At 61.2% G+C, this 26774-nt stretch overlaps 1 protein-coding gene across 1 annotated transcript; it reads right to left on the bottom strand.

Moving 5' to 3' along the window:
- Positions 1–980: 980 nt before the first annotated feature.
- CRB2 (crumbs cell polarity complex component 2) lies at positions 981–22406 on the bottom strand. The gene is given in 16 exon segments (XM_040631407.1): positions 981–1205; positions 2849–2966; positions 3561–3674; positions 4503–4613; positions 4615–4672; positions 4675–4908; positions 4911–5276; positions 6100–6265; positions 6817–7325; positions 7417–8292; positions 10984–11097; positions 11306–11491; positions 11888–12027; positions 12157–12352; positions 14766–15089; positions 22310–22406. Coding segments are annotated over 16 exon segments (3834 nt in total).
- Between the last annotated feature and the right edge of the window lie 4368 nt (positions 22407–26774).

The following is a 26774-nucleotide window of genomic DNA, read 5'->3' as shown; positions in this document are numbered from 1 at the left end:
TGTGACAGGAGTGCAGGTGCTGGGGAAGGAGGTGGTCAGCAGCGGGCTGGGGGCACTGGGAGCGGGGCAGAAGATTTGCTCCTTCATCCTCTGGCCTTCTTGCCACCCCCGGGAAACCCCTTCCCCCACTTTCTCTCAGCCCCAGGCTGACAACCCTTCCTGAAACCTACAAGGGCGACCCAGAGAGCCCAGCAGCAGTTAAGGCCCAGAGCTCTCTCCCCGTGGTCGTTGCCGATGTCCCCACAAGAGCCCTGGGAGGTGGGGAGAGGCTGCTTCCCCTGGCAAGGTGCTCTGCTCCCGCAGCTCTGCCCTGGGCGTGGCGTGTTCCCAAGCGTCCTGTCTCTGGCACAGGGCAGACACCTCTGCCTGCAGGGGCATTTGTTCTGGGAGCCGGGGGCCGCGGGCTCATGGCGCCCCCCCACCCCACAGTTTCCCGCAGCCTCCAGAGCTGGAGAAGATGCCAGAGCTCGGGGGCCTCGGTCCTGGGGCTGGCCCCAGCCCGGCCACCTGGAGGACAGGTACTGCCCCATGCCCCCCAGCCCAGCCACCCCTCCGGAGGATCGCCTGCACCCACGACCCTGTCACGTGCACACACAGCAGAGGCACGGACATGCCCCTGAGCCCCACGCAGAACACCACACACTGGTCTCTGCAGGTCAGCAGCCCCCCAGGGACGCGCTCACACACGCTCCTGAACATGCTGTGTGTGCCCACGTGCGCTTCTCTCCGGCTCAGCTGCGTGCTTGCCGAGGCAAGAGCCGGCAGGCCCGGGGGCCAAGTCCACGGCCTTGCCAGGCCCCGGTCTGCTTCCCTGAGTGCTCCCCTCTCCTGTCCGCAGCGGGGCAGAGGCGGGGGTGGCCAGTAGGTATCCTGGGCCCCGCGGCTGCGGGAAGAGGCCGGCCACTGGTCGCGGCCTCCTGGGGTCCTCAGGTAGAAATCACGTGGGACCTCGTCGGTGCTGGAGCCGGCAGCCGGCAGGCCTAGATGAGTCTCTCCTCCGGCGGCACCTTGAGGACACTGTCCATCTCCAGCCGGGCTCCGGCCACCTCCTGCTGGCTGGGGCTGTAGGTGCCCTCTGATTGGCGGCGCTTCCTGGCTGCCAGGATCCCTGAGAGAAGGCCCAGGAGGAGGACGAGGAGGCAGGCGCAGGCCGCGGGCACGGCCACCTCCAGCAGCGGGAAGGGCAGGGGCAGCGGCAGGCCCTTCTGCAAGAGATGCGGTAATGAGGGCTGGGGGCGCGGGCTCCGTGCCTGTGCGGCGGGGGGGGTACCTAAACTTCACAATGGTCTAATGAAGGGGGTGGGGATACTCCCTCACTCCTGGGAGGACAGGAATCTTTGCTTTATTTTGTTTACCAGTGAATTCCAAGTGCCCAGAGCAGGGCCTGCCTGGTAGCACTGGGTAAGCAGTAAAGGAGAAAACAGAGGCTTTGCCCAGATTCCCCAGACACGTGACCAGCAAGCCAGGACTGGCAGTCAACTCCGTCTGCCCCCAGGGTCCATGCCATGCCCACACCACCATCCTTCAGCCTTGAATTCCAGCTGCAGGCCCTTCCTTTCCTGGCCAAAGTGGGCCCTGCCACCCAGCCTCCTCACTCGGCTTCCCCTCCCTGCAGTAAACTCATCCAGTCTGCAGCGCTGGGGACTCGAATCCGCCCCATCCCAAAGGGTGGTCTGGTTTTTTAGTGTCTGTGGAGACCATGCTTATCCCAAGTGGGAGACCTCTCAGGCAGGAGTAGGAGAGGCTCCCTGGCCAGGTGGCCCGTGCAGGGCAGGAGCGGAGGCAGGCCCGCCTAGCTGACAGTGAGCTCAGCATCCGCCAGGGTCTGCCCGGCCAGGGAGACTGAGACCAGGCTTCAGGGAGCCCAGGAAACCTCTCCAGCTCCCGTCACAGAACCAGGATGCCCCCATCGAAGATTCTATAGGCCTGGAACTGCGAAGCCCCCACATCACAGAATTCCTAGATTCCAGAGCCCAAGGGTCTCAGATTCACCCGCCCGCCCTCTGTTCTGTGAAGCTCTCAGGCCACTGGGACCGGGGTCCCAAGTGCCGGTACCCAGCCCTGAATGAGGAAAGGTACCCAGGGCTGGAGAGAGACATTCATACCAGCCCGGAATGGGCCATCCCCAGCCTCCACCCCTGGGTACTTCTGGGAGAGCTGTAAAGCCATTTCCTCCCTTGGCCCTGCGAGGAGGGCAGGTAGGGGAGCCAGAGGCTGTAAAGTTCAACTTGAAAGGAAACATTCCCCAGAAGCAGAGGGGATTTGCGGGTTTATGACGGGGGCTGCCAGCAGCCTGCGGAGATCAAGGCTCCTCTCCAGGCTTCCCTGCCTACATCTCTCCCAGCAGCACCCACTGTGGGCTCGCTGCTCACTGGGCCTGTGGCGCTGGTTCCGCCCCTTGGTGGGAAGGGGGCTTGGGGGAGGTTCCCGCTCAAGCTACCTGCTGGCCCCCACCTACTGGGCCCCTCCTCAGCTGAGCCTCCCTGGCTGCTCTGGCTCAGATCCTGGGCTCTCCAAATCTTCCTACTCTAGAATCCTGGCACACAGACCACTGGAGATTACAGGCTCTTGTATCCACCAACCGAAATCCCAGAATTCCAAGATCCCGTGGGTCCTGAATCCTGGTCCCAGAGAGGAATTGCCAGAGCCCAACTGTTTCGCTGCCAGTCCCCAGAGGGATGGTGGGGCCTCCAAGGCTCTCCCTGAGTCTCCTTCCCTACTACTCCCCGCCCCACCACAGGCCTGGTTCAGGAACAGCGCCACGACCGGGTAGGTGCCCGCCCCCCGCCAAATCATCTCACTAAAGTCCAAAACAGGGCTCTCGCCAAGCCCCTGTGGCATCACTCACCACCACTTCACAGAACTGGCCCGAGAACCTCGCACTGCAGATACATTCGTACAGCCCTCCAGCCGCCCGGCAGGTGCCCCCGTTCAAGCAGGGGTTGGCCTCACAGGGGAGCTGACACCTGGGAAGCAGAGAAGGCGAGGCTCTGAAAGCTGCTCCCTCCTGTGCGGCCTCTCGTTCCCTGATCTGCTTCAGCTTCTCGAGCCCCCTCCCCCAATACGCAGGTGTCCATCCACTGTTGCCATGCAGTCCCCACCTGGCAGGGCCCTGCCGAGTGACAGAGGCCGACTGTGACCTCCACAACCACCCCCCTTGGCCCCAGCATTCACGACAGAGCATGACCCGCCTGGTCAGAAGCGCCAGGGAGCCTGTGGGAGGACAGCTCCCGAGGGATGCGGGCGCCTTCTCTCTGCAGTGGGCCCAGAACCTGCGCGGTCACGGTCTCCCCCGGGCAGTCCTGACGCAGTGGGCTGAGGAGGAGGCCCTGAGAACCACCACCAGGCCGCTACATCCCCAGGGGATGGCATAACACAGGATGGCCTCGGGAACCCCAGGAGGAAAGAACTCAAGTGACAGAGGCGGGCCGTCTGGCCCGGTGGTCACTGTGAGGGTTGAGAAGGTGAGCAAGGATCCACGCCCCATTCTGCCGGCCCTGACTGGAAGGGATCCCAGGCCCCACCCTGCCCGGCCCCCGGCCCCCAGCACCCAGGCCCACCTCTGGCCAGCAAAGCCCTCCTGGCAGCTGCAGTTGGCCCCCGGGAGCCCCCCCTCACAGGGGCCACTGAGGCAGGTGAGGTTCAGCCCACATTCCTCCGGCAGGACGGGCCACCTGGGGAGAAGCACAGAGGCTGCACTGGGGGCAGCTCGCTGGGGCCCCGGCCCAGCCCCCAGCCCCTGAGGCCACCACAGGCCACCACAGGCCCCCTGAGCCTCTGCGTCCTGAGCTGTGGCATTCAGGGCCCAACTGCTATAGACCCTGATATCGATCGTGGAAGTGGCACCTGAGGGGGAAGGGATGGGGCACCGGGCTGTCTTCCTGCGGCTCCAGCCCCACCCCCAACAAGGTGTGCAACCTCCAGACCCTGGATGGGAACGTCCCTCCCCCCGTTCGTTCGTTCGTTCGGAGTCCTTGGAGAAGCTGATGAATGTCAGGGCTCTCCTTGGAACAAAAGCACGTTGCTAAACGTAAACCTTGGGCCTGACATTCCCTCTGGGGGAGGGGGAAGTCACGCCTCTGCCTGACAACCTCCATAAGCTTGGCTCCAGAGGGGGTCAAACCCAGACAGAAGAGGGGAAGCATCGAAGCCTCCAGCCGCCTCACTCTGCTCCTGCCATCCTCGCAGGGCTAATGGGGATGAAGGTCCGTCGATGGTGGGTGGCCAAGCAGAGAGGCTCCAAGCTGTCTTCCCAAATCTAGCTCTGGGTTCCCCCATCCCCGACCCCCCACCCCCCGACAAGAACGTCATTTGTCTCAAATTCAAACTTATCTGGGTTCCATCTGGCAATGCTAGGGACTGCCGTTCCCATCGCACAGACCAGGGCACGGGTGCTCAGAGAAGGGAAGGGGCTGGTCCACAGAACCAGAGCCGCGGCTGCGGCGCCCGCGGGCTTCGGTGCCCCGCCCCCACCCCGCCCAGGGAACCCCCGCCGTCCGCACCTGCAGCGCGGGCCCACGAAGCCAGGCGGGCAGCGGCACTCGAAGCGGCCGTCCGGGCGCGAGTGGCAGCGGCCGCGAACGCAGGGTGCCGAGCGACACGGCGGCGCGGCCGCAGCGCCGGCCCTCCCACCGGCCGCAGGCGCAGGCGAGCAGCGCTGAGAGGTCGCGCGGCAGCCGGCGTGCAGGCAGGGAGAGGGGACGCACACGCGCGCGCCGTGGCAGCCGAGGCGTGGGGCCGGTGCCCCGGGCCAGGCCGAGAAGTGCTCCCGGGAGCCGTTGGCTGCGCCGGGTCGCGGGCGCGCCAGGGGCAGCGGGAGGCCGCCGACGGCCACGCGACCCAGGCAGCCCGTGAAGTCTCGGCCAGCAGCACGCGGGCGCGCCGGGCCGCTGAGGAAGCCCAGGTCGCCGCCAGGCCGCGCAGCGCCACGGGCACCGACGCCCCGTCCAGCCACAGCAGCCACCGCGACGCACCGGCCACTGGGCGCTCCATGGCCAGGCGCACGCGGTGCCAGGCGCCGTCGGCCACACGCGGACCAGACGCCGGCAGCACCGCCCCGGGCAGGCCAGGGCCGCTGCGCACGCCGGCCGCCAGCGAGCCGTTGCGCACGGCCAGCCAGATGGCTTCCTGGCTGCCCGCGGAGGCGCGCAGCAGCCCGGCCTCGAAGTCGCGCGTGCGGAAGGCCAGCGACAGGCCACTGAGCGACAGCCCCGACGATGCGTTCTGCCCGCTGAAGGCAGCCACGGGGCCCTCGCGGAACGTGGCTTCGGCCACACCTGCAAGGAGAGGGAGCGTCGGGAAAGGGCCCACGTGCAGCCATCTCCGGCCCAAGCCCGAGGGTGACACACCTGCCGCCCCCACGGCCCCCCGCCCATCTCGAGGGGGGCACACCCACCCACCATCCAATCCTGGGAACCATCGCCCCCACCACCGTGGCTTCCACCCCTCCGAATTCCCTACCTCGGAGAACCAGCTTCAGGCCGTGCTGGGGAGACTGACCCTACCCAGCGGTGCCTCCCCTCCCCTCCAGGTCACAGACCAGGCAATGATGCCTCTGCCCCCTTCCGTCTTCAGCAGAGTTGCTCAGTCTCATCACTGAGGCTCACTATTCACTGCAGTCATCTTTTTTAAATGCAGATTTTTAAAATGCCAATCATGCATTTTAATAAAAATGCAGCCATCTTTCTAAAATGCTGACCATGTCCCTCTCCTGCCTAAAAGCATCCTGTGGCTTCCCACTGACCTTGGGAGAAAGTTCTGAGCTGCCGGGCCTAGCTTTCAAGGCTCCCCCCGCAACATCTCCACCCCAACACCTGTAACTGTGTTTTAGTTGTTCTTATAAACCCCAGGGCCTTTGCACATGTTGTTGCCCCTCTCTAAAATGTCCTCCCCTATGCCCAGAGTCTTACTTGCCCTTGGAAACCTGGTGAATGCTGTCTTCCTCCAGAAAACCTGTCCCTATGGATGCAGTGGCCTAACCACACTGGGGGCTGTTGGCATCCTGGTCCACTGCCTATGAGCCCTCAGGGTAAGGGTGGGCTCTGACCCAGCCTGGGTGTCCAGAACCCAGCACGGGGGCTGCCCAGAGCACATACTCACAGACAAAGCCATCAGGGACCTCCTCACAGGTGGCAGGCGGGAGGCAGGGCTGGCCAGGACACCACAGCTGCTGGGCACATGTTGGCCCCGTGAAGTTAACAGGGCAGGTGCAGTGGAAGTCATTCCAGGTGATGAGACAAATTCCACCATTGAGACAGGGGTCGGGCTGCAGAAAAATCAGGGCAGGGATTGGCTCAGGCCGGGCGAGCATCATCCCACCAAAACCATCACTGCAGTGGCTCTTCCTTGAGCGGCTATTGTAAAACCCAGAGAGGAAGTCACTATTGTCCCCATTTTGCAGATAAAGAAACTGAGACTCAGAAAGGAGAAGCCACCTGCCTGGCTCATCCAGGCAGTACATAGAGGAGCTAGAGTTCACACTCAGGCCATTCCAATGCCAAGGCCGGTGCTTTGTCCATGGACCCAAGGACGTCCCTGTCCCCAGGCAGCTCCTATAGAAAGGCTCAGGCAGCCCTCTGCCTGGGTCAGGGTGTCTGTCTCCCACCAAGACTGGGGAGGGAGGTATGGGGCCCACCAGAGGGCAAGAGCAGCTCGGCCAGAGAGACTACTGTGAACCCTGCACTGCTGCTCTCTAGCAGTGGGAACTTGGGCAGTGCTGCACCTCCCACCATTGTCCTCGCCAGAAAGACGTGCTAACCCCCCGAGATGCAGGACAGACCTGAGAAAGGGACCCAGCCCTCTTCCCGGGGAACTTACACTGCATGTGTCCTCGGAGACGCAGCCCAGGGTGAGGTTCCAGGACTGCCTGCTGCCCAGCTCGCCGGGCTGGCTTGAGTTCCCCAGCAGCAGCGGAAAGAACGGGAGGTGGAGGTCATTGAGTCTCAGGTCCTGGAGGCAGCCTCGGAAGGGCCCACCCCAGGGCTGGGCGTCAGCAGGGAGGAGCCTCCCACCCACGTGCACCTGCTGCCCCAAGCCCTGCAGCTGGTCGGGCCCGAAGCTGAGCGTCACCAGGTGGCGGAGCCCATCGTCCCAGCGCCCAGGAAGCACCAGCGTAGGATGGCCCAGCACCTCAGCCTGGACCTGGCCGTTGCTCAGGAAGACCGTTAGCCCAGCTGCTGAGTCGTTGGCAAGCTGGAGCAGCAGGCCAGAAGGTTCCCGAGTACGGAGGAGAAAGGACACGGTGAGGTTGGGGCCTGGCAGCTGGTGGAGCAAGAAGGAGGCAGAGCTCAGAGTGCCCCCCAAGCCAAAGGTGGCCGCAGGAACCTCTGCAGGGAGAGAGGGTGTGGGGGGTGAGGCCTGTGGGCCAGGGGCAGGCACACTCTCTGCCCCGGGGGGCCCACCTGCCTTGCTCCTCACCATCAGCACAGGTAGGACCGCTATAGGGCCGGATGCATCTGCAGTGGAAGTGAGTCCACATGTCCACGCAGGCCCCTCCGTGGGCACAGGGTGGAGGCTGACACTGCTCTCGGCGCTCGCAGCCCAAGAGGACATTCTCGCCGAGGTCTTCGGGCAACACGAGGTGCCCGTCCACGTGCACATCCTGCAGGCAGCCTTCAAAGGCTCTGCCACCCAGCTGAACGGAGCAGAATCCGGCAGGCGTCGGTGCTTCGGAAGCCACAGGAGCTGGGGCCACAGGACCGGAGGCCACACAGAGCCCATTAGGACAGTCCTCGTGCCAGAGCCGCAGCTCCAGGACTGCCAGGTGCAGCGAAACCTCCACTTCGTGCCAGCGGCCATCATTTAAAGCCAGGTCCGACAGCTTCAGGGTAAGCACAGCGGTGTTGCCATGGCCCCAGAGGGTAGCCTGAAGTGTGCCCCCCGCCAGTGCCAGCTCCAAGCTGTCCTGGGTGTCAGTGCGAGCGGCCAAGGCACCAGCAGGCAGTGTGGTGCGAAACCTCAGTGCCAGACCCCGGGCGCCGCCAGCCGGCACAGATGTCTGCACAGGGCTCCCGGCCACCACAGAGAAGGTGGTATTCTGGCCACAGAAAGGTCCACGGCTACCGGGTGGGCAGCGGCAGGCGTAACTGTGGACGCCGGCCTTGAAGATGGGGATGCAGGTGGCAGCCCGTGGGCAGGCGTGGCCCTGGCAGCCGGTGAGCCTCACGGAACAGTCATGTCCACCCCAGGCCTCCGGGCACCGGCAAACGTAGCCCGCCACGGTGTCGTCACACGTCCCACCGTGGAGGCAGGGCTCTGACAGGCATTCATCCACATCTTCCTGACATGCCAGGCCTTCGGGAGAGACCAGGCCAAGGCTCAGCACTCAAGGCAAGAACCAAGCACTCAAAGCAGAGCTTACATGCCTTTTGGGACGGGGATCTCTGCACCTAGCAACCGAACCAATTCCTAATCCCCAAAGGCTTGCTCATGGTCCCCTAAAGTCTCTGGAGGCTGGAATCCAAGATACCCCTTCCTTTCCCACGTCTGGCAGGTCTCCGGGCCCTGTGAGTTCTATCCCCTAAACACTCGCCAGTCTCCCCATTTCTCCCAGACCACCTCCCTGCCTCACCAGCTCGCAGGGCCACGGTCTAGTGCCCTCTACTTTGCCTGCCTTCAACCCCCTCTACCGTCCATCTCCCCAAGGAGCCAAAGGCCTATTTCTAAAGCATTGCCTGGCCAGAGTTCCCTGCTGCTTAAGGTCCCATCACTCACCCGGACACTCAACCCCCCTCAGGGGCTGGGCCCTACCCGGCCCTCAAGTCTCAACCCTGCTCCCTCCAAACCTTGAACTGCCCGTTCCTCCATGCATTTCCTGGAAAACATTTCCCTGGGGGCTTTGCTCATACTGTTTCCTCCGCTTGGAATGCCTTCTCCTCACTTACCCTGCTGGTCAAACTCCTACTCATCCTGCAAAGCCCAAATTCAAAGGGCCAGGCCCCCAGGAGGCTTTTTGTCTGATTCCCAGCCCCAAGCTTTTGCGTCACTCCCAACTCCCTGCCCACTCCCAGACACAGCTCCCCAGAACCCTGTACTGAGAGTATCTGTTTACTCAGCTGAGACCTCCTTTGGAGGCCTGAATGTGTCCTTGGTGCCCAGCTAAGGGCCTGGCATGGCTTTTGTGGACAGAGTGCCAGAATGGAGGTGGGAGTGGGGTGGATGTGTGCATCTAGGCTCCATCCCCCCAGCCCTCTGCCCCAGGACCCCATGCTGACTATGGAGGGGCCACCTCACCCTCCCCTCCAGGAGCGCCCACACCAGGTGCTCTGGCCCCAGCTTGCATCAAGAGGCCACAGCCCAACCCCAGCTCAGCCAGAGCCTCCAGAAAACAACCAAGGCCAGCCCTTCCCACCATCCCCCAGCTGGAGGAGCCCAGGCCCAGAGAAGCCACCAGGATTTGAATCCTGGCCCCAGTCAGCCCCCAAACCCCACAGCCTCCTTTTGGGAACCGCCAGCCACACCTCATCCTGCCTAAGGCCCCAGCCCTGCATACCTGCCAGGAGCCACAGGCCGCCCAGGAAAGTCCACAGAGCCCGCGGCCCCATCGCGTTTCCCCATGGATGGCCAAGAGTGGCGGGCGGGTCGTGGGCCGGGGGAGCAGAGCTCCCTGCCTGACCAGCAGCCTCCTTCAGAGCTGACTCGGGTATGCCAGGCACCGGCCTCCCCCAGGCCAGCACGACCCAAAGGGAGGATGGGGGTGGACAGCGGTAAGGAGCCCAACCCTACGGTCAGGGCTCCCCCTCCCAGGCCCTGACCTCAGATCTGACCTCCCTGTCACCCGTCAGCTGAGCTCAGCTTGGGGAGGAGCTGGGCTCTGGCGGACACTGGTGAACAGCAGGAATGACACCCCCTCTCTCAAGCCTCCGTTACTTCATCTGTAAGAACCCTACCTCGTGGGGGTGTGATGAGGAGGGAACGAAATGCACAGAAATGCTCTTCAGGGGCAGTGCACGCCGTGGGGGGCCCGCCTGGTGCCTGCAAGGCCACTGCTCCCAGGCAGGACTCAGGGAGTCTCAGCCCACAGGGGCAGACGATGTGCTTCCAGGGCGGCCACCCAGGGGTGGGGGACACTGAGCCCAGGATCTTTGGGCAGCTGAGGTAGGAAGGAGGGCGGTGATCACCGCCTCCTTCCCCTGGGCGGGGGAGCCAGTGCCCAGGAAACCTGCCAGGGAGAGGAGGCCGTGTGCCCAAGCAGGAATGCAGGCGGGCGCGGGGGAAGTGTCGCAGGCATTCCAGAGGGGGCAGGGAGGAGTTCTCTGGGTTCACCAGCGTCCACGGAAGGGTATCTGCATGTCTACGCATCTGCTGTACCCAAGGCAGGGAGAGGCTTTCTGCACCCCAACTCCTGCCCAGTAGGCCCCAGCTTCCCAGAGGTCAGGCTCACCCTTCTATCTGTGATGCCCCCTTGACCTCTTCTGTCCTCTCCCTTAGGCCCCTCGGCCTCTGCCCGGCCCCTGGATGTCAGGTGCTTAGGGTTCTCTTTGCCCATCACTCCCCACGTTCTCCTGGACAGTCTTGGCCACCTGTGGCCCCCACTGCCAGGACTATACTCCTGAACCCCGGTGTCTGGTTTTTCCTGGGCCCCAGGCCCTGGGCCACCAGCCCCCACCCTGGCGCCTCCCTCTGGGTGCTCCGCAGACACTCAGACTCAGTATGGACAAGCAAGGACACCCGGTGTCACCCAGAGCAAAAGCAGCTGGCATCTCTGACACTCCCACTCATACCTGGACTAACCCCCAGGGCCTCCAGAGTGTCCCCCCTAAATAGTTCTCAACCCACTTAGTTCCCTCCATTTTCGTCTCCAAAGCCTGGGTCCCCACTCAGCCCCTCTTAGCTGTCACCCGGACCAGCACACACATGTCCTTTCTCCTCTCCTTGTCCCCGTCAATACAGCCTCCATGCATCAGCCAGAGGAAGCGTCTCACCCCAGGCCGTGACTCCACCCTGGCCCTGCTCCCCCGCCCCGTGTCCATCCGCCCCCGGCACCTGTGTAGCCATCCGGACAGTGGCACTGGAAGCCGTTGGGCAGGTCCTGGCAGCGGCCTCCATTGAGGCACGGCTGTGAGGCACACTCGTCCACATCCACGCCACATTCGTCCCCTGCAAGAAGGCCAGCGCCCTCAGAACCAGACTGGAGCTGGAAGGACCCGTTTTAGAGCTATGGAGACCGAGGCCCAGGGAGAAGGGCTGACTCAGGCGGGCGGCACATACGGGGCAGGGCCAGGCCTCGAGCGGAACCCTGGCATCCCTCCCCCCGCATCCACACACGGGCGGACCTGCTCCCCCGGAAGGGTGGAAGGGGACTCACCCTCAAAGCCCGGAGCGCAGCGGCACAGGAAGCCGGCAGCGTGGCGGAAGCTGAAGGCGCCGGGGAAGGTGGCCTGGACGCCTCCGTAGAGCGCCGGGTCTGAGCGCTGCAGGCACTGCCCCCCGTGCTGGCAGGGGCCCGACTCGCACTCGTCCTCATCCACCTCGCACCGCGGGCCGCTGTAGCCTGGGGGTACACACGCGTGGGCCGGTCACACGGGGTCACCGGGCAGCACCCCTCCACGGCTCACGACCGCTCAGAATATGCTCGCCACCATGGGGAGGGAAGGACGCGGTGAGCACGGTGGGAATGACCATGGCAGCCTTCATCAGTGCCCTGTTACTGTTCTCTCTAGTACTGTACTGGGCACTTTGCACGATGCCAGGGCTTCACGGCCATCACACCTTTACCCGCCTCGCAACGATGCCAGGAGCAGGGGCTACATTAGCCCTATTTGGCAGATGCCCGCAAAAGTGAAGTTCAGAGAAGCGGCCGTCACATGCCCACACGCCGAGGGCAGGTGAGCGCAGGCGCACACCTCCCGGCCGCCCCAGGGTGGCGCACGCGCACGCGCACGCGCACCTGGCCAGCAGAGGCAGCGGAAGCTCCCGAGGCCCTCGACGCAGGACGCGTTGTTCGCGCAGGGCGCCGACGCGCACTCCAGCACCTCCTGCTCGCAGCGTGCGCCCTCGTAGCCCGTGTCCGCGCAGTCGCACTGGAACCTGAAGCGGGGCGCGGGCCGGCTGAGCACGCCCCAGCCTCCGGCCCACCGGCCTCCACCTGGCCCTCCTCCCGCGTGCAGCCCCCCCCCGCCGCCCTCGGGGCGCCGGCCGCCCGCTCACCCTGCTCACCCGTTGACCAGGTCGCGGCACAGGCCCCCGTGTGCGCACGGCTGGCTGTGGCACTCGTCCAGGTCCAGCTGGCAGCTGGCGCCCCCATAGCCCGGCGCGCACACGCAGCGGTAGGAGCCCACGCCGTCCAGGCACGAGCCCCCGTGCAGACAGGGCGCCGAGGCACACTCGTCTACCTCCGCCTCGCATGTCACCCCTGGACAGGACCGGAGACACAGAGACAGATGGACACCCAGAGGGAAGTCGCAAGAGGCCCAGGCAGGCCGACCTGAAACCAGCTTCAGACAGTTACAAGGAGCGGAAACCTGAGGATCCAGGGAGAATCCGCTGGTCCATTCGCCCAGAGCAGGTATTTCTTGAAACGGCAGTGGCAATGGGGTCGAAACAAGACAGCCGTCCCTGCCTCCCTGAGCTCCCAGCAGTGTAGCCGGGGAAACGGGGATTAGGTCAATATTACTTAGATGTGGGCGGATTTTTAATTGTGGTAAGCTCAGCAATGAGAGCTCCTGGATCCCCTAAAAGCAAGACCCAGGGTTCTGGCCTGGGGAATTAGAGTCAGGGAAGGCTTCTTGGAAGAAGAGCCTTTTGAAAGATGAGTAAGCATTCAATGGATTGGGACGGCGCTTTGCCAGCATTTGGATTCCAGGCTCGGGGACTGGTCCAGAGCAGCTGGGGGCAGGAGCATGATGCCCTCAGAAAGGGGAGCATGGAGGGTCAGGAGCAAAGGAGAGAGCAGAGGAGGTGAGGCAGGGCTAGGGGCTGTGGTGGCCTCGGGGGTCCCAATCTGGGCTCATTCTAAAAGCTGCTGAGTTACATGATTCTGTCTACACCGTGGAAGGCTCACTCTGCCGGCTTTCAAGGGAGTGTAGAGAGGGACTCCATGGGAGAGGGACAGGCCTCAGCGAGAAATGCTGGGGTGACCAGCTCATCCTGGTTTCCCCCACACCTTCTTGCTTCTAAAACCTCAAATCTGGGGAAGCCCCTCAGCCCTGGGCACAACTGAGACAGTTGGGCGGCCGTCAGGGGAGGAGATGTGCGGAGACGAAGGGAGACAGAGAATCTCAGCGTTTGGGGATGTACGGCTGAGTTCACCTCAGGGCTCACATGTCACGATGGACTCCAGAGGCCCTCCCCCTGCCCCTATGTGGGGTTGGTCCTGGGGGGCCAGGGACCCAGCCGGCTCCAGCTGGAACCTTCCCCCTTCCCAGCTCAGTGAGCACAAAACACAGCCCCTCCCTCCTATGACCCCTCACTCCTCCCACCCCAGTCCCACTCCCACCCTTTGTGCCAGGGGGAGCCAGGCCCTGGCTGCTGGAATCCCAACCTCCCCCGCCTGGCTCTGAATGGAAGGAGGAGGAGAGAAATGAGTCATGGCAGACTCTGCCCCCGCTCACATCCGCAACTCACCCAGAAAGTGTTACCCAAAGCACCCAGGGACATCTGGTGCACACACCTGCTGGCACTCACTCACCTCCGTCCCCATGGGTGCACACAGGGAGCCCAGACACCCACAGATAACAGACACACACTTCGCATGACCTCCCTCACACATACACAACTAACACTCCAGACACCGAGACTCTCACATGGTGAGAAGGATACGTGGGACCCGTTTCCGAGTCCGTTTCAAAGTGCCAAGAGCCATCTCTGCACTATAACCTCCCTCCCTGGGACCCAGCCCCCCCTCAGTGTGCACCCCTTGCTTTGAGGTGACCTCAAACTGCCTTCTGCCTTCAGAGCAGAGTTGTCTGAATTCAGGGTTGAAATAGAACCAGGAGTGTCTATACTGCAGGCTCCCCACTGCCCTGGACATAGCCTGTCCCAGACCTGTGCCCAGCTGCCCCCTCCTTCCTGGCTTCTAGACGGTCACTCCGGAATGCTCCTGATCACAGCGTGGAAGGGACTGGGGCAGGGCCATACCCTGGAGGCGAGGACCCACGTGTATGCATGCCAGTCCGTGTTCTGAGCCCTTGAGAGCCTCGTATATACATTACCCGCCCGCTTGAGACAGCGGGGATCCCTGGGGCTCACTCACATTACATTACACTCACTCACATTAGTTTGAACAAGACCACCAGTGTCTCCCTGAACAAGCTTCAGGGGCTACCCAGAGGGGAAGAGGGTCCACATTACAACCTGAACCATACCAGGAGTCTCCATACTCTAGAACCATCAGATGAGCCAGATGGTGTCTACACTACAGTCTGACACAGGTCTGAAGTGAGTAGATGCTAGAAAGACTCTCTAGACTTGTCCTCATTAAAGCCAAACCAGCCATACCTGCCCTCTGGTCCCACCAGAGATGCCTGGGGGTGTCTCCACCCCCAGCACCAAACTGAACTCCAGAAGGGACTGAAATAACCTTTGTCCAGTGTCTGTGAAGTGTCAGGCACCAGGCGCACTCACACGTTCCTACTGCCATCCAGAGCTGCCAGGTTAGCTCGAGAAGCATCCGTTCCGTAGCAAGACCCAGAGCAGAAGGCCCTGGAGCGCCCACGATGCCTGGGGGTGTCTCTGCACTAAAGTCGAAGCTGAACGTGTGATTTTCCATCCCGAGCCACTGACGGGATGGACATTGCGGACCTCCTCCCAGGATGTGAGCCCGTTACCTTCGTAGCCAAGGGGACAGCGGCACTCGTAGCGATCAGCCAGGTTGTGGCAGGTGGCCCCGTGGTGGCAGGGCCGGGACGCACACTCGTCGATGTCCAGCTCACAGCGCGGGCCCTGGAACCCGGGCACGCAGTAGCAGCGGAAGCCGTCGGGGTCTGGACCCTGGGGCACGCACAGAGCGCCGTGGTGGCACGGCTGGGTGGCACAGCCACGGGGCTCCATGGGCGCACAGGAGTAGCTACCATTCTCCGTATCCTGGCACTCGGTCCCTGGAGCGCACGGGGCTGAGGCACAGACACTTGGGGGCTCGGAAGCCACCATTCCTGTAAAGAGAGAAAATGGGCTGGGTGGGGTGGACCAGGGCGTTCCCCTCCCCACGCTCGGGCCCAGCCCGGACCCCAGAGCCAGAAAGCTTGGGACCGTCTGTATTCAGGAGGCTAGAGGGAGGGCCAGGGGTTTTAGAAGCCATATCCCCACAGCCCATGCACAACTACGGGCAGAGCTGAGACTGGCTCAGGAGGGTCTCCATGAAGAGAAATGGGACCCGGATGTTTGCCCCCACCTCAGCCCCAGCGGGATTAGAGGGCAGACACTCTCTGACCCTGGGAGCTTTGTGCTCTGCTGTCTCACCCTCCCTGCAGCACCCCTTTGGGGCAGGCACCGTCGTGCCCATTTTACAAGAGAGCAAATTGAGACTCAGTGAGAAGGTGAAGACTCTTTTTTTTTTAAAGATTTATTTATTTATTTGACAGTGAGAGAGAGAGCGCATAAGCAGGGGGAGTGGGAGAGGGAGAAGCAGGCTTCCCACTGAACAGAGACTCCATGCGGGGCTCAATCCCAGGACCCTGAGATCATGACCTGAGCGGAAGGCAGACGCTTAACTCACTGAGCCACCCAGGGGCCCCGAAAGTGAAGACTCTTGCCTGAGGTCTCTCAGGGGGGTCTCCTCTGGGTCTCCCCTTCTGCAACTCTGTCTCCTCCCCGGGGGGGTGCTCCTCCCACCGTCCCCCCCACCTCTTCTGGCAGCTACATCCCCAGGGGGAAACGGGAGATGGAGGACTTCAAAGGCAGGGACTGTGAGCTGGGCCCCCCTCCTTGTCCCTCCTTCCAGCTCACTGCTCGGGCCTAGAAACCTCTCCTGGGATCCCTGGCCCTCACTGGATCCCCCACCTCAGCAAATGGCTGACCAGCTGGCCTGGCCAAGGTCACAGGGTACAGGGCAGGGGTTGAGACCTGCTGACTGACAGCTGGCTCAGGCCACTGCTGCCTCCACCACGCTAGAGGGTCACCTGCTAGTCTGGAAGCCAAGCCACTGGCAGGACCAGCCCCCTACCCTCCTGAGAGCCTGTGGCTCTGGTTAAGAACTAGGCTTTGAGGTAGAACTGCCCTGGGCCCAGATCCCAGCTCAGTTACGAGCTCTGAGACCTTGTGCAGGTCCTTTCTGCTCCCGAGCCTGACTCACACCGGAAGGGGGATGAAAACAGGGCATGCCTCACAGCACGTGGTGGGAGGATTCAAAGCCTCAGGTACTGCCGTGGGCCACGTGCAGGACCTCAGTAAGGGGTGGGGGAGGGGAACCACCCACAGGCACCCCCAAGCCGGGGCTCTGCGAGCCACCCCTCCCCTGCCCAGGTTGTCATCCAGACACTAACCAGGCCTGGAACCGCTTCAGGCCCTGCACCTCCCTTCCCCCACCTTGGTGAAGACCCCCCCAGATAAGGCTCAGCGTCATCCACATTCCACCAGGCAGGGCCGTCCACTGGCCGACCCCCACCCTCCCCAGCCGGGGCCCAGCAGGTCAGGGGACAGGGATATGGAGACACAGACCCCAGCACCCGGGAGAGAAGCTGGCTGTCACCGCCGAGTGTCCAGAGCACCTGGTACAGCTCAGCACACGCTCACTCCCTCCCCGACCGGGACCCCAGCACCCACCCGGGGCGAGACACATTGCAAGGGGACAGAGGGTCTGCAACACTGTCAGGCCAAGATGACCCTGTAGGGCTCTAGTGTCCACACCGCTCTCTGACCACAGTTCCCTCCCCAGCCCCCTCTCCCAAGCCTGGCCACGTAGGCGAGGGCCGGGGTGTCTGGGCCTCTCTCGGAGGGGCTTCTGGGCAGCTCATCTTTCTTTCCCACCCCAGCCACTGTGGCTCATCCATTTAGAGCCATGTCCTTTAGGGCTAGATGGCCAGATGAGGGTGGGAAGATAGTCTGATGGGGGTGGAGTGGATAGAGCTCCCTTAGGAAAGGACAGAGGTTTGGGCATCAGGCAAGCCTGACTTCTGGGGTTCAAATAGTGCCACCTCATGGGGTGCTGTGAGGAGCCACTGAGGGGACAGGAGTGAAGGCCTGGTACCCAGTGAACCTTCATGAAGGGCTGTGGCCATTTTGATCAGGGTTCCTCAACCCAGCACAGCTCAGGACCAGGAGACAGTGACCATAGCCGCCCGCTCTGGGGGGGCCCGGCTGCTGGGTCCTGCAGCAGCAGCCCTTCATTCAATGCCAACGGGGCGCTGCTCCTCACCTGTGTGGCCTGAGACCCCCACCCAAATCTGGAGCTTTGCCCCCAGTTCAGAGCCTTCCATTTCTTCCCACCCAGGTGGGACCAGGCTGGGGAGACAGGGCGTGGGGGAAATGCGCCAGGCACTACATGGCCATGGGAGCGGGTGGCCCGTGACCCTATATGACGGCGCCCCACGGAGTCCAGGCACAGGGGAGGAAGGAGCTCCTCCAGCCAGAGCCAGGAGGAGAGGGAGGGAGCTGCCTATCCCACAAGGCATGCTTAGCCCCAAAAGCCTGGATGGGAGACACAACCCTCTTTCTTGTGTACTGCCAGTTATCTTCATGTTTACCTTAGGAGACAGATAGTGCTATTATTCCTGCTCTAAGCTGAAGGAAGCGAGGCTCAGAGAGGAAGGGACTTCACTGTCCCACAGCCTGTGAGGGGCTGGAACCCAAACCCAGGTCTCACTACTCCAGAGCCTTCATCCCTGGGGTTCCTGAACCCCCGGCCTGTATTAAGAATACAGATTTCTGGGACACCTGGGGGGCACAGCCGGTTGAGGGTCCAAATCTTGGTTTCAGCTCAGGTCATGATCTTAGGGTCGTGAGATCGAGCCCCACGTTGTCAGGCTCTGTGCTCAGGGGGAGTCTGCTTAAGATTCCTCCTCCTCCCTAAAATAAATAAATAAATCTTAAAAAAAAAAGAGAGAGAGGGGCGCCTGGGTGGCTCAGTCGTTAAGCGTGATCCTGGCATTCTGGGATCGAGCCCCACATCAGGCTCCTCTTCTGGGAGCCTGCTTCTTCCTCTCCCACTCCCCCTGCTTGTGTTCCCTCTCTCACTGGCTGTCTCTCTCTCTGTCAAATAAATAAAATAAAATCTTTAAAAAAAAAAAAAAAAAAGAAGAGTGAGGAAGGAAGAAAGGAAGATAGATAGATACAGATTTCTGGCCCCCCAACTCCAGACCTAGAGATTCAGAGCTGTTGGGCCTGGGCACTGCAGTGTGGTCCCTGGGGAATCCTTTGCACACTGAGACACGAGAAGCGCTGGCCTCCGCTCTCTGTGTCGCAGGAGTGAGACCAGAAGGCCAGGCTAGCCCTGGGCTGAGAGGCAGAAAGGTGAGGGCAGCGGGGCAGAGGGGGGCCGGCCCTGGGCCAGGCTGGGGGCGTGGCCTGTTGCCAGGGCGACGAGGGGCCTGTGCTTATCTTTACAAATCCCTCCTGACCTCTCAGGCAGCCTGGGAAGACCTGGCAGGGGAGGGATTAATTGACACACGCCCCTCCCCTTCGACCTGCTGCCCTGTGCCCCGGAAGGCCCAGATCCCACCGCCAGGAAGGGAATTCTCTCCCCAGAGGGGACGATTGTACTGTGATAACGGCAACCGTTTACTGAGTGCCTACTATGGGCCCCAGGCCGTGCTACACATCTTGCATCTACGATTGCGTGATTACATTTGATTCAAACCAGGAAAGGTGGGTGCTGTTAAGAAAACTTCGATTTTCTAACTCAGTGAGGCTACAAACTTGCCCCAAGTCAACCCTCAAAAAATGAAGAAGCAGATTATCTCCAGACTTCTGAAAGGCTCACATCTCCCAAAGCATGTGAAATTCCCACTTTGCAAACTCTAGTCCCCACCATGCATTGTCACCGTAGTGTATTCCCGCCCAGCCTTCCCCAGGCACTGGGGAAAGTCTCTAGAGGTTGGCACAAGCGTGGGGGTTCCAGGACGGGCCTGGGGGGTGGTCAGTCTTCCCTCTTTAACCACACCGGGGCTGTTGGCAGTCGCACTGGGCTTCGGGCCTCACTCAGTGCCTAGTAACTCCTATGTTATGTGCACTTAGAACAGGCGTCATGATAACTGCTAACAACGGATGGGCAGTGTCCACTGAGGGTGAACAAGAAGCTTCTTGTCTTGACATGGCGAGAAAGAGGATATTTCCAAGAAGTGGCCCGAGATCTCGTAAGATGTGGAAGCTTCTGACATGGGCAAACGCCATTCAGCTCACTGGGCCCCAAGGACAGGAGAGAATACCCCCTGCCTCAGAGCCACCAGGAAGGGGCTAAGTTACTCTAACAAGACGGGAAAGTTTGGGATACTCTTTCACAAAAATGTTTATGCCCCCCCAAAGCTAAAAGGGGGGCGACAATATTTATAATTTTGGTAACAGTAGCGGTGACAACGGCTGTCACGACTCACCGCCCACCTGTGCCTGGCACTGGCATATCCCAGTGTTTGCAGGCTTCAGTCTCAGAGCCCAAGACCGTGGAGACGCTTCCCCGTGTGAGGGCAAGGCAGACCTGGCAAGACTCTGCCACCCAAACAGGCCACTTTTATTCGTGGTCTCCTGTCTAAAATGTCCTTGGAAACTGCAGCTTCCAGGCCAAGCCCGAGTTGGAGAAGCCCCGTGTTTTTCCATCAAGTTCTCGGGCCGGCCCGCAGTTAGCTGCTTGGTGCCCTAAAGGGGCACAGGCACAGAGAAGGGACGTGGCTTTACTGGGCTGGTACTGAACACACCAGCTCTGCGGCTCTGGGCAAGTTCCTGACCCTCTCTGGGCCTCGTTTCCTCCTCTGTAAACTGGGGGTGTTAAAGCCGACCTCACAGGGCTGTGGGGAGATTCACAGTCCGTCACGTGGGGCGCCTGGCAGGCTCAGTGGTAGAGCCTGTGACTTTTGATCTCGGAGTTGCAAGTTCAAGCACTGTGTCGGGTGTAGAGATTACTTAAAAATGATAAATAAATTTTAAAAATCTTTAAAAAAAATTTTTTTTAAAGATTTTATTTATTTATTAGCCAGCGAGAGAGGGAACACAAGCAGGGGGAGTGGGAGAGGAAGAAGCAGGCTCCCAGTGGAGGAGCCCGATGCGGGGCTCGATTCCATAACGCCAGGATCACACCCTGAGCCAAAGGCAGATGCCCAATGACTGAGCCACCCAAGCGCCCCTAAAAATCTTTAATTAAAACAACAACAACAGCAAAAACTAAAGTCCATCACATTAGTTCGTTAGCATAGAATCTTCCGGGGGGTGGCTGGTGGTGCTATCTCTTCATTGGCCAACAAACGTTTACTTGGAGCAGACGCCGTCTAGCTAACCAGTCCTGATGCTGGTTCACATGTGTGTGGCTCCGCGCTCCGTCCCTGCCTCCCTGCCTCCCTGCTTCCATCCCACAGCCTCCCCCCCCCCAAGCGCTGGTGGGAGGAGGGGCCAGACATGGGGACTGGACTGCTGCCCTTTGTCGGCCAGGCTCCCGGGGTGTGCAGGCGGTGGGGTGGGCTGTGAGAGCCCGGCAAGCCCCATTGTACTCCAAGATGCTTGGTCCTCTCCACAGCAACCAGCCAGGCTTTTGTGGCAGAGTGGGCCCAGGATGGAGGGGCTCAGCTCAGGGCCTGGCAGGCCTGAGCAGCAGAGCCAGGGGCCCAAGGCTTCCAGAAACCCCATCCCCTCGGGGAGGGAAATTACTTTTCAAGGGACACCGTCCCCAGCCCCTCTCCTCCTGGCAGCCAGGCCACGGGTGCTGGTATCCAGAAGTGCTCGTGCCCACGGTGCTCTCACCCCAGCTTTTGAGGATCCCCAGGGAGGGGGCTCCCTGCACAGAAATCATAGTGAGAAAGGCTGCCCCTGGGCACCCAGTGGGGTTGGACGGGGGTGAGCATGTCCCTCAGCGGCCACGTTTTCTGTGGCCTCCATCTCCTTTGTGTTCACTCTGCCTCACAGTTCACGGTTCACGTACATGCACGCTGGTGTGCAGGCACCCGTTACGTACCTGCTGGGGCGCGTGTGTATGCGTGTGAGGGCACGTGTCTGTGGACAACTCATGTGGTGGTGGGCTGTGCCCTTGCGCGTGCCACACTGGAGTGCAGGTGTGTGTGTCTGCAGGTGTGAGGAGGGCAGGGGGCAAACAGCAGGTCCACACCCCAGAATTTCACGCCCCTCGTGTGCAGAGAGCAAAGAGCAGGCCCTCGGTTCCTCTCCTGAGCTCCAGATCTGCGTCAGGAGCCCAGCTCCTGAGCCCCCATCCCTGCCTGAGCCTCAGGTCCTCCACTACAAAATGGGGTCCTCTTCCTCCCTGGGGGCCCTACAGAGAGGAGATGAAGGCAAGCAGCATTGTGAGCCATGAATGGGGAGGAGGGCCCCAGGTAGGGGCCTGAGAGTCTTGACCTACCCCCCTGGGAGTCTGAGGGGTGGGGCTCCCCCTGGCCGGCTGTGAAGTCCAGGACCCCCTCCCTGGCTGGCTCCCTCCTCCAGCAGCGGAGGCGGGGTCAGGGGACTTCCCAGGCCTGGCCCCGTAGCTATAGTGACCAAGACAAAGCGACCCCCAGACCCCCCAGGAAGAAGTCCAGGCTGCGGGCGCACACGTGAATCCTCTGGGACAAAAGCAAAGCCGTTTGGCGAATGGGGTCTGGCTTCAGGAAGCCCTTTCAGCTGGGTCTGGGAGTGCCGGGGAGGGGGCAGCGGCGGACACACGTGCTCCCGAGTGCCTGGCCACCCCCAGGGGCCCCAGAGCACCCCCAGCCCCCAGGGCAGGCAGGTAACACACCCGTGAAGGAGATGCAGGTAGACCCCAGCTCCCCGGCCTCCTTCTCCCTCCCCACCACCATCCCCTGAGCTGGGGTCTGCTGCCCCCACCCCGGGTCCCCCTTCGCAGCGCTAAGACACAGTTCAACCCACTTGACAACTTATATCCCACAACTTGTGCTAGGACGCAGCCCACCACTCCCAGAAAGCCTCAGACGACGACCCGCGGCTCAGCCGGGTCAGCTCACAACTTTCACACACCCACAGTCAGCACCCCACAGCCCCACGCACACTCACAACAGACCCAGGCCCCTCTGCCACACAGCAACGCCCCAAGGCCCGACACGCTCCCCTCCACACAAGGTGGCCTGCAGAGCGCACCCCTCTGCACCCACATCTTGGCCTGTGCCCAGCCCCACAGCCGGGCCTGGCACCCACACAGACAGCCCCGGGGCCAGGGTATCTGCTTCGGGAGACAGACCCTGCCCCAGTCCCCCACCCCCACCCCAAGGCTCGTGTCCCAACTCACCACCCAGCAGGGAGAGGACAGGAGCCAAGAGCAGAAGCCGCAGCAGGAGGGAGGCCAGGGGCCTGGAGGCTGGGGTCCCAGGCCCGGCCAGCGCCATGGCAGCGCGCTCAGCTCCCGGCTGTGGGAACAGGCGGCCTGGCTGGCTCCGCACCCCCCTCTCCCTCCAACCAGCACTAATGCCGTGGACAGAGGCCCGGCCCCTCCCTCCCTCCCCTCCCGCCTCCTCCCCCGCCCCAGGCCCGCCCAGGCTGCTCCACCGGGAACAGATTCTAGAGGAGGGGTCTGACCGACCCCATCTCCCCAAGCCCCAGGGCTCCAGACAGGCCTCGGGGGCCCCTGCGGGTCTGACCTGATCATCGTGCACCCCCCGCTCTGACCTCTCAGGTCCTGCTGCCTCAGCCTCCTGGCTGAGGAGGATTTCTATTCTTTTTCCCCTGATGATGCCAGCTACTCCCAAGTCCTGGGTTATCCCACCCTGCTGGACACGCCCCCATCTCTTCTCAGCCTGGACCCCCCTCCCCAGCCCAGGCCTGAGCAGCCAGCAGCCTCGAGACCTCCTTTCTGCTCAGAAGCCCCAGCCCTTCCCACCCAGCTTGTTCCCTCACGGTGCTCCCCACCTGAACAAGGTACCCCCACCCTGCAGCCAAAGCCCCCTTCCCCTCCCCACACTCAGCCCACCAGCTCCTGGTGGCTCTCCCTTCTCACTGTCTCTTAATTCCATCCCTCCCCTGGACCTATGCTAACAAATGGCCTCTCCCACCGTGACCCTCAGGGTAAGGCCCCTGGCTCCCTCCACCCTCACCACTACTTTACCAGCCAAACTGAACTTTTTCCATTTCTCCCCTTTGGCCTAAATCTTTGCCTCTGCCATTTGCAACTCTGGAAAGCTCACTGCAACCCAAGGCAGCCCATTCTATGGAATGGCAGTTCCAATTAAGCAAATTTTCTCGCTCCCCTGCTGGGAAGTCCTTCTTGTTGTCTAACCTTACAGTCTCCTGCTGCATTTGATGTCTGCTTGCGGCAGGCTGGAAAAGGAATGTTGTTTGCATGGTTTGGGGGGAACCTGGACCCAGGAATCCAAGCCATCTCAAAGGCACTACAACATCAAAAAGCAGCCCATTTTCTCCTCCCCTGCGCTCAGCTCCAGGGGAGGAAGAAACTCTTGCTGAAAGGACTAGCCACTGGCCTCTGCCAGTGCACCCCATTTGGTTCCATTCAGTGACCACAGACTCAGGTCAGCCGGAACCTGTGCTGGGCTCTGGGATGTGCCCTGACACCCGGAGGGCACAGTCTGGAGAGACAGACCTGAGCCACGAGTGAGGGAGCTCAGGCTGTGCTGGCAGCTGGGAGACAGAAGAGCAGGGAGAAGGGCAGTGGGTATCACACAGCGCATGGGTGGCCCATAGCCACGCTGGTCCTTCAACCCTGGTGAAGTGCTCAGAAAGGGAGCCAAAGCCCTGGGGGGACCCCTCATCCACATCCCACGCCGTCCCCACCTGGAGTCTGTTTCCTCTGGGGCGGGAGGTGCTCCTCAGTTTCTGGGACCTTCCTCACTCCCAAACCACCTTTAATTCCCTGCCTCTCAGGTACCAGGATCTCCCCCCCCCCCCCCCGCCCACCAAGCCCCTCTCCACGCTATGAGAAAAGCACAGACCCCACAGCTAAACAGATCCCAGTTTGAGCATAGCTCTACCACTGATTGTCCCAGCCCTCTCAGCGCGTGACTTCCTTCCCTGGGCCTCAGTTTCCTCATCTGTATAATGGAAATAACAGTTCCCATCTTGTAAAGCGTTAATGAGCTGAAGAGGCAGTGCAACTTCCGTCTGTTCTGCGTCTCAGAGGTTCCCGAGAGGTCCAAGCTGCCGGGGAGCGGCGGACAGGAGGACGGGGCCTCAGGACACAGACACAGACATGGGCACTTTTACACTGAGCCCTGAGGTCAGAAGGACGCCAGTGCGAACTCCCGCCCGCACCCCTCCCCTGTCCTGCCGCCGCTGGGCGCCACCTTGTGGCCAGACCCGGGACTGTCCTGCGAGGTCTGGGGGGCACTGGACGGGCAGAGGCCGACACGGAGGGAAGGACGTAGAAACTCCACCGCGCGGGCAGGGGTGCCCACGTGAGCGAGAAGGAAGAGGCCGAGGTCAGATGGAGCAGGCCGTCCTGACACACGCCCTGTGCGGGTCTGGACAAGAGACAGGGAGAGTGGGCCAGCCCCGGTGCGGAGATGGTCCCTTAGGAAAGTCTGAGTGCCCGTTTCCCCATCCTCCCCACTTGGGGGGCAGGGGTGAGGAAGGGGAAAGGGGACCTTTTGTTACCCCGTCAGCAACACTGCAAGGTCAGCGTTGTCCCCATTTTACAGATGGGGAAACGGAGGCTGGGGGAGGTGGGATTGGCGGCTGGGCTCCCACAGCTGGGCAGTGCAGGGGCGCGGTCCGTCCTCGGGGCTGCCTGACACCAGCCCTTTCCGCTCCTTGAATCTTTGACTCCAGGTTGAGTAGGTGCGCTCCACTCTGCTCAGGAGCTGTTTGCCGACCTCTCCCTGGTCGAGGGCACCCAGCACCCCTGGAGCCGAGGGAGATGTGACAGGAAAGCTGAGTGGCCCCTGCTTTGGCATCAGCCTCACTTCGTAGAATCGGGATTCTGCTCTCTGCCCTTAGGCAAGCTTTGTCGGTGTTTTACGTCTCTGGACCCTCGTTTCTCCATGTGTAAGTTGGGAAAACAGCATCCACGTCACCGTACTCTGAGGAGTGGCTGCTGCCACCAGGCACTGGTTGGGGGGAGGGGAAGGCGGCCTGGGGTTGCTCCCCACTGAGATCTCCAGGAGGGATGCCTCTGGACCCTTCCAAGCGATGCCTGCCCTGGATCCCCCGACCAGGGGCCTGCACCTCCCCCTCTCCACACGGACCCCTCCCCCCTCTCCCTCCCCCCCACTGATCCCCAAGGACATCCTTCCCTCCGGAAGTGGCCTGTGGAGGCACAGCAGGAGAGGTGAGGGAAGGAGAAGGGGGAGGCCGGGGTCTTTCCTCCCCCTCTGGCTCCCTGCGCCTGGCCTGAGCACTGCTGACTACAGCTCCAACCAGAGGCCCCTCTGTTGCTTCAGTTCTCACCAGCTCAGGTAACTCCGTTCCCTTTGTGGCCAAGTGGGGCCACCTTCAGCCCTGACCTCCCCGATGTCTCAGAGGCCTTCCCCACTGTCACCCACTCCCTCCTTGGAACCTGTTCCCCTGGCTTCCCTCCTACCTTCCTGGCTGTCCCTTGCTCTCTTTCCTCCCCAAATGTTGGGGTGCATGGGGGTCTGCTCCCATCCCCCTTTTCATATCATACCTCCCTCCCTGGGTGAGCCCTTTGATGCCTGTGAGCTCTTCTTAACCATTTCAGTTCCCCCTTGACAGATATCTTGTATCACCCTTTATTCCCCTGAAATGAAATGGCATACGTATGCATGTAATTCCCAGAGAGAACCATCCGAGCGTCCTCACTGAAATACCAGAATGAGCCATTATAGGCTAATGGTGAAGTACACGAACACTGGTTCAAATCCTGGCTTCTGCACTTTCCAGCTGTGTGACCTTGGCTTAGTCCCTTAACCTCTCTGTGCCTCAGCTCTCCGGTAAAAAGAGAGATTTTTTTCCCCTCTATGTAGCACTTTGCCGCATAGAGTTGTTACGAGGATGAAGTGAGTAATTATTCACGAAACATTTAGAACAGTGCCTGGCACATGCTAAGAGCTAAGCGAGTTCTGATCAAACTAATAAGGAAAGTAATTTAAGAGGTTGTGTATTTCAAGCTGTAAATACTTTTATTTAAAAGATTTTATTTATTTGAGAGAGAGAGATAGCGAGAGAGAACACGAGTGGGGAGGAGAGGGAGAAGCAGGGAGCCCAACATGGGCCTGGATCCCAGGACCCTGGGATCATGACCAACCGAGCCACCCAGGTGTCCCTCAAGTTGTAAATGCTTTTACCGACTATGCTAGAAGACATGGTAAAACAACAAGACGCTTGTGCCTGTACATACAGGACCCTGAACATGACAGCCCCAAATGTGGACGGGTGGCAGGATTGTCACATTGGCGTCTCAGGTACCACAAGTAGTGTTTGACATTAAGTATGTACTTTTCCAAAATGGTGACAACTCTGGGTAAGGTTCTGAACAAGATAAAAAGCAGTCTTCCTTCAATTTACATGGAAGCTGTATTTCTGGCAATTTCCTTGTATGTCAAAATTCAGAGCATTCATACAAAAATGCTCTGTATTTATGTGCAAGACTTGGGCTCTTGCTCAGACAGAAACAGGTGTTTTTTCCTCTACTTTGATGTCTGGTAGAACATTCCAAGTCAGACGGCATATGGGACATTCTTTGTGGTTTGGGCTGTTCTGCACATCGCAGGGTGTCCAGAACCCCAGGCCCCACCACTAAATGCCAGCCATGGCCCCCAGTCATCGTGAAAATAGATAGCACCCCC

This window comes from Ursus maritimus, unplaced genomic scaffold (genome assembly GCF_017311325.1).
Source record: "Ursus maritimus isolate PB19 unplaced genomic scaffold, ASM1731132v1 scaffold_17, whole genome shotgun sequence".
Classification (NCBI taxonomy): domain Eukaryota; kingdom Metazoa; phylum Chordata; class Mammalia; order Carnivora; family Ursidae; genus Ursus; species Ursus maritimus.
This window is presented reverse-complemented; position numbering and strand designations above follow the sequence as displayed.